The 5,956-nt window shown below is 55.1% G+C and overlaps 1 protein-coding gene across 1 annotated transcript in view; it reads left to right on the top strand.

Annotated features, from left to right (window-relative positions):
- The window catches only part of LSM14B (LSM family member 14B), a 10,562-nt gene that overhangs the window by 1,107 nt on the left and 3,499 nt on the right, over positions 1-5,956 (top strand). Inside the window, exons 2-3 of the mRNA XM_007462266.1 lie at positions 1,522-1,685; positions 2,795-2,930. Coding sequence (XP_007462328.1) covers positions 1,522-1,685; positions 2,795-2,930 — 300 coding nt within the window. The remainder of the gene's footprint in view (positions 1-1,521; positions 1,686-2,794; positions 2,931-5,956) is intronic.

The following is a 5,956-nucleotide window of genomic DNA, read 5'->3' as shown; positions in this document are numbered from 1 at the left end:
CGTGCAGCGTAGCCCACCTCTGCAGGTGGGGGGTCGGCGTTGCTAGGCTGTTTCCTCCCCAGCTGCCCGAGGGCGGAGGGGGCGGCTGGCGCCGAGAACCCGGTCCCTGTGGGGGAGGGGTGGGGCTAGGGGCCCGGAGTCTCCCCGGGGCCTCCCCAGAAGGCTGGAGAACGAGAAAACGCGACTTCTGCAAGCCCTTCTGGAACCTATTAAGCAGCTGGGGCCTTGAGCCTGAACAAATAACCACGTTTTAATGGATTCTCCTGTCGGGATAGGAGCGTCGGTTGGCGGCTCCGTTCTCCCGTTTAAAGCGTCTTCCTACTCTAATTCAGACGTTTTAGTCTGTGGGTTTACCCTTTTGTGACAGACTCCTCCCTGCGGGCGCTGGTAACCACACTGAAGTCCCTGGGAGACCTAGAGAAAGATGGCTGTACTGGGGCTCTGCCGGAGTCCAGAGCCTTTTCTGAGCGTGTTGAGGCAGGAGGTGGGCCCAAAGTTTCTTTGTCTTCGTCCTTCAGGGACGATGACTAGTGTCCTCCTCCTGCCTCTTGGAAGTGCTGAGTGCAGCCAGGTCTGCAGAAACCCTGTTTGTTTGATTGGTCTTGTTAGGCTGAAGACACTGGGCTGGGCCTCTAAGGGTCAAGGCGCAGCTACGTGCTCCTGTGTTAGAGGGAGCTTCCTCCATCCAGGTCACAGTCAGTTCCCAGCTCTGGGAGTAGCTCCTTTGAAAGCCTAGTATTTAAGTTTTCCGATAGATGTGTTGCTCCAGGACATAGTTTTAGTACTGTAAGATTTTGTGGTCACTTGTACTCTTGGCTTTTGGCTACATTTGGCCTGAGACCCCCTTTGGAAAAACTGAGGCCCAGCTGGTCCCTGGTCCTCAGCGGGAGTTGTGCTAGGATTAGATAGAGGCTGCTTCAAGCCCAGCTCTGCCTCAGAGACCTGAGAAGGAGGCACTTGCTTTGGGCTCCTTGAATCATGCCGGTAGGGGTTAATCCCCTAGGAAACCCCTCCGGGAGACAGACGCTCGTGGTGTGGGTCCACGTTCTGGGCCGCTTTCTCCCATTGTTTCTCTACCAGCTCCTCCCAGGCTTGTGGTGGGCAGAAGGGTGGGGATGACACTCAACCTGCTGGCTTTTCTCAGAAGAAAACAGACTCCCCAGGGGTGGTGTGTTGCGAGGCTTCAATCAAAAAGCAGCTTTGGGGCTGTTTAATCTGCAAAGTCAGATGTGAATGGGGGGCGGGGGGGAATTGCAAAGCAGGCGTTGTCTTGTGGGAGCGCTGGCCTTCCGTGTTTGGAAGGGAGACTGTCAGGCTCTGAATCGTTCGTGGTCGTCTTCGCCACCTAGAACTTTTCGGAGCGTTGCCAGCTGGGGTCTTGTGGGTATTGTCCGTTGATAATCAGGGGTGGAGCAGTTGAGGCGTGGAAGCTGCGTGCTGTGGATGGCCCCTACTGGAGGGCTGATTGAATGCACTTGGCTGAGGATGACAACGTAACCCTTCTCTTTCTCAACCCCTGAGTGAGGTCCTTCGGTACTGAAGACCGTCCCACAGATAGGCCTGCCCCCCCTAGAGAGGAAGTTTATGAGTACATCATCTTCCGGGGAAGTGACATCAAAGACATTACTGTGTGCGAACCTCCGAAAGCTCAGCACGCGCTCCCCCAGGACCCTGCTATTGTTCAAGTAAGTGCGCTGCCCCGTTTCTGCCGTGGGCACTGTCTCTAAGAGGCGCCGGCTTCCAGTCGGAGCTGGGTGTCATCTGGCCAGAGCGCTCAACTCGAGGAACAGCCTCTTCATGAAAAGCAGTTTAACTTTGTCTGGCTATTGGCGTTCAGTGGGAGGCTTCATCTGTGGCACGCACAGGGTGTGCTGTAGAGTGAGGACGGCCCAGCGTGTTGGGCGGTGCAGGGGGCAGTGCTCTTAGTCTTGCCGGCACCCGGTGTTTGTCCTTTGTCTCGGGTGGGTAAGCCTGAAGCCCCGGTGCATGCCGGGAGTGAGAGAGATGCTAGTAGGGACCTGGGACAGCAGGGCTCGCTCTCCCAACACCGCCCTGATGATAAAGTCAGCGTTGTGGGATGCTGAATTCGCAGGTGTCACGCCGTGTGCCTGCCTGCTGTGTTATGACGTGTTCTGCCCAGGATTACTAGGGAGTCCAGGCTAATATCTTCTTGGCTTGTAAACCTCGACTTTCACCGACTCCTGCGGGGCTCACGCTGCAGGAGGGGCCGGGGCAGAGCGTGCTCCCTGCGGGGTGGGGCTTGCACGCTGGGCTGTGTGGGCACGTGGAGAAGCCCCGGGCCAGACTTCTGAAAGGTTTGAGGTGAGCGGCCTTGGGAACTCCAGGAGAGGGAAGTGCTCGAGCCAGGCCTTGAGGGACGAAGGGGCCTCCCGGGAGCACGGGGAGCTGGAGCGGGGACGCCGCCTGGAGCTAGTTCCCCGGCTACACAGCTGTGCCCCGGTGCGTTGGGGCCAGGGCCCAGGTGAGGATGCCGTCCTCGTCCCTGGCAGAGCCTGGGCTCCCTGACGACCGGCAGTGGGGCCACTAGAGGGGTTCATGGGGTTAGGAGAAGGTCGTGTTAGAACTACCTGGCAGGTGAAGCTGGGGGTGAACGTGGAAAAGGCAGCTCTGAGCCCCTTAGGCCACCCTGCGGGCTCACATGCCCCTCAGTGCCGCCTCAGCCTCCAGGAGCAGGCTGACGAATCGGGCTGCCTTTCCCGGTCTGCACGGTGCTCTCCAGGCAGGGTGACAGGAGGGCCCTGAGCTGCTCTCACCTGTGTGTCTCATTGCTCAGTCTTCCCTGGGCTCGGGCTCGGCCTCCTCCTTCCAGCCACACGTGCCTTACAGCCCCTTCCGAGGGATGCCGCCCTACAGCCAGCTGGCCGCCAGCTCCCTGCTCAGCCAGCAGTATGCCGCTTCCTTGGGTTTAGGTGAGTAACCTTTTAATACCTGGTAAAGTGCCTGTGCCGTGACATCCAGGAGCGGGGCCAGACCCTGGTGGTGGGGACGCTGTGTTCGTGCCACGTTCAGCTGTGCGCACTGAGCACCTTCTTCAGTGGCCCTTCAACTAGTTAGGACGCTTAGTAACTCCTCAGTTGAGTGGAAGAGGCAGCAGGGTGAGTTTTGGAACAGATGAATCGAATCAAAAATTCATTTAAAGTGTCAGCCTGTGTCTGGGTGGAAGTTGTGGTATGTCTGGTTCAAAGAAGAAATAACCGATGTGTGTAATTACAGATGAGTTCTAACCATGTGCACATTTGTCAGCCTATAAATATAAAAGTTAAATGCAACGCCCACCTATCCCATCCTTTTACCATTCTCGTGTCAGTGCTTTGCTCGAAAATGAAGTTTCCCCTGAGGCTGAGTAAGGTTCGCTTCTACACGCATGGAGCGAGAGTCACCCTGGCCTTAGGTTTGCGGCACATTCAAACCGTAGAGTCGCAGGCGTCACCCCTTCACTCATGAGTCACGTGCTTCTAATAGAAGAACCTGTTGTCTTGATTGCTGCTCCTGGGGTGCAGGAGCCCTTCTCAGCTTGGCTCCCCGTTTCTAGATTAGGCTTGTGTGAGCAAAGTGTCCTATGAGAGATGGCTGGGCTCTTTCCAAGCCTGCTATACACAAGACGAGTTTCTCATTACTTATTTGTGTGCCTTTTTTTTTTTTTTTGCTCTTTTCTCCTTTATCTTCTTTTAGAAAAGTTGGTAACCCCCCCAGCCTCAGCCGCGGCTTCCAGCCCTAGCTCTTCTCCATCTCCACAGCCCGTTTCAGAGCTTGACATGTCCTCAGAGTCACATCAGCTCACTTCCAAGGGTAACAGCAGTTTTGCAGAACTGCATGCTGTCTTGCGAGCCATCCTGAGCGAGGGGGTAAACCAGTAGACCAGAATGACAGTAGCTGTAGCAGATAATTTGCCAAGCCCGTGGATCAGTTAAACTGCCTCTGTGTGTTTCTGCACATAATCCTGACTTATTAACTCTCACAGTTTTAAAGAGGGTATTAGAAAGAACCAGCAGTGCACTTTGTTCGCTCTCCTGGGTCCAGGGTCTGTTTTGACCTGTACTGGGATTGCCACGTATGGGAAACGTCCCTCTGCACAGAAGGCCACTTCCCGGGGTTTCTGCTGGTCCTAAATGCAGTGCAGGTTGCTGGGTAAGACTGCAAGGCGATCCTCCAATTAACAGGCATATGCTGCTCTAGGATCCGTGTGGCACATTCCTCACCCACCCAGGGCGATTAGCATCGGGGGCCTCGGGTGTCTTTGTAAAATGAAGCACCATTAAAATTGGGTGGCTAGCCTGAGTTGTTGACCGGGTGAGCAGTGGGCCTGATGACTGGCTTGGTAACACTGGTTTGTCCCACCTGTGTGCCGGGTGCCGCACCTGTGGGCGGTTTTTTTGCCCTTTCTGGGCCTTCTCCTTTCACCGGAGGTCTGATGTGAGAGCCTCGTGTGCGCCGCCCTCACCTTGGCAGAGACTCTGTCCAAGATGATACCTGGGGCTTTCATTGTGGCACACAACTACTGTCAGTCTGTTACTTTGCATGTGTTGCTTTCCTGCATGGATGCCAGTGGATCTGAGTACAGCGGTAGTGATGTTTTTTTCCCCACTTAAAAATTGCACAAGATAGTTCATTGTCCTTAGGATCATTTACCTAAAACTGCTCTTAGGGCAAGATAATTTGAGCTTTTTTTATGAAAAGCAAATGAGCCCAAGATTCTTGCCCCATCCAGTTACAGCGTGAACAGGAAGCAGCTGTCTTGCTCAGGGAGGGCCGTGCTGAGTGAGGCGCTAGGCCGGAGAAAGTGGTCTAGGTCAATGAATGCCCATCACGGAGGACACTTAAAAGTACCAGTAGGGGGGCTTCCCTGGCGGTCCAGTGGTTAGGAATCCATGCTTCCACTGCAGGGGGCACGGGTTCGATCCCTGGTCGGGGAGAACCAGGATCCCGCATGCCGCACGGCCAACAAAGGGGAAAAAAAAAGTATCAGTATGTAGGGCCTGCCCTTTGAGTACTTTTGATCCGGTTGTGAGGAATTTCTCAGAGTAGTTTCTGACAGTAGTTTCTGTTCTATGTTTAAAAACAAAGGTAGACTGTCCAGTCTTCACCGTGTTGGGCTGCCCCTCCGATAATAGTTACTCCGTGGTTAGGGCTCATTTTCTTCTGTCTCAAAAGTCTGTGCACCTCCACCCAGTCCTCAGTTGTCCCATTTAAACAGTGCCCACCGGAACGTGGGAGAGGGAAGGGAGGAGATGGCCTGATGTGTGTGGCACACCCTTCTCTGTCCTCTTGCGGCAGAGGCCCGTCTCGTGAGGGGGACCTCCACTGAGGCCGGGTTCTGAGCACTCCTGCGCTCAGGCTTGGTGATGCCGTGTAGTGGGAACAGACTCAGTGCAGCGCCGTCTCCAAGGGCAGCCTGGGAACCCTTCGTTTCTTAACGATGAGCCTTCACCCGGAGGAATGCAGGCTGTTATTTCTCTGTAGTCAGCTCTCATCACTTCATCCTTTTTGGTTTTGTTGTTTCTTAAGCAAAAACAACAGTGTTCTAGAATTTTAACTTCAAAGGCTGAGCACTGCATTTTGTGGAAGATGCCAGACTGGGATGGTTCTTGTCCAGCATGGCCCAGAGCGAAACACACTCTCAGACTGAATTCACCGCATCTCGGGACTGTCGAGCCCCCGTGGGGTTAGAGCTTGTGTGGTTTGGGGGAAGCTTTTTCTAAGCTGCTTGAGAGGTGCTTATTGTGCTGGGGTGTTTTTCCCTCCTCCGGATGCCCTAACTGGGGGAGCCTGCTGGCTTTTTTGCTGCCTGGGCTAGACGCAGAGGGGATGGTGCGGGGTCGGGGGGGGCTTTGCCTGGGTTCGGCAGAACCTCTCCAGGCGGTTGCCTTCCTCCTGCCGCACAGCCAGCTGGACGAGGGGGGTGTGGGGTGTGTGTGTGTGTGTGTGTGTGTGTGTG

The sequence above is a fragment of the Lipotes vexillifer genome, unplaced genomic scaffold (assembly GCF_000442215.2).
Source record: "Lipotes vexillifer unplaced genomic scaffold, Lipotes_vexillifer_v1.1 scaffold1798, whole genome shotgun sequence".
NCBI classification, from domain to species: Eukaryota; Metazoa; Chordata; class Mammalia; order Artiodactyla; family Lipotidae; genus Lipotes; species Lipotes vexillifer.
Note: the sequence above shows the minus strand (reverse complement) of the source record. Positions and strands in the feature narration are given on the sequence as shown.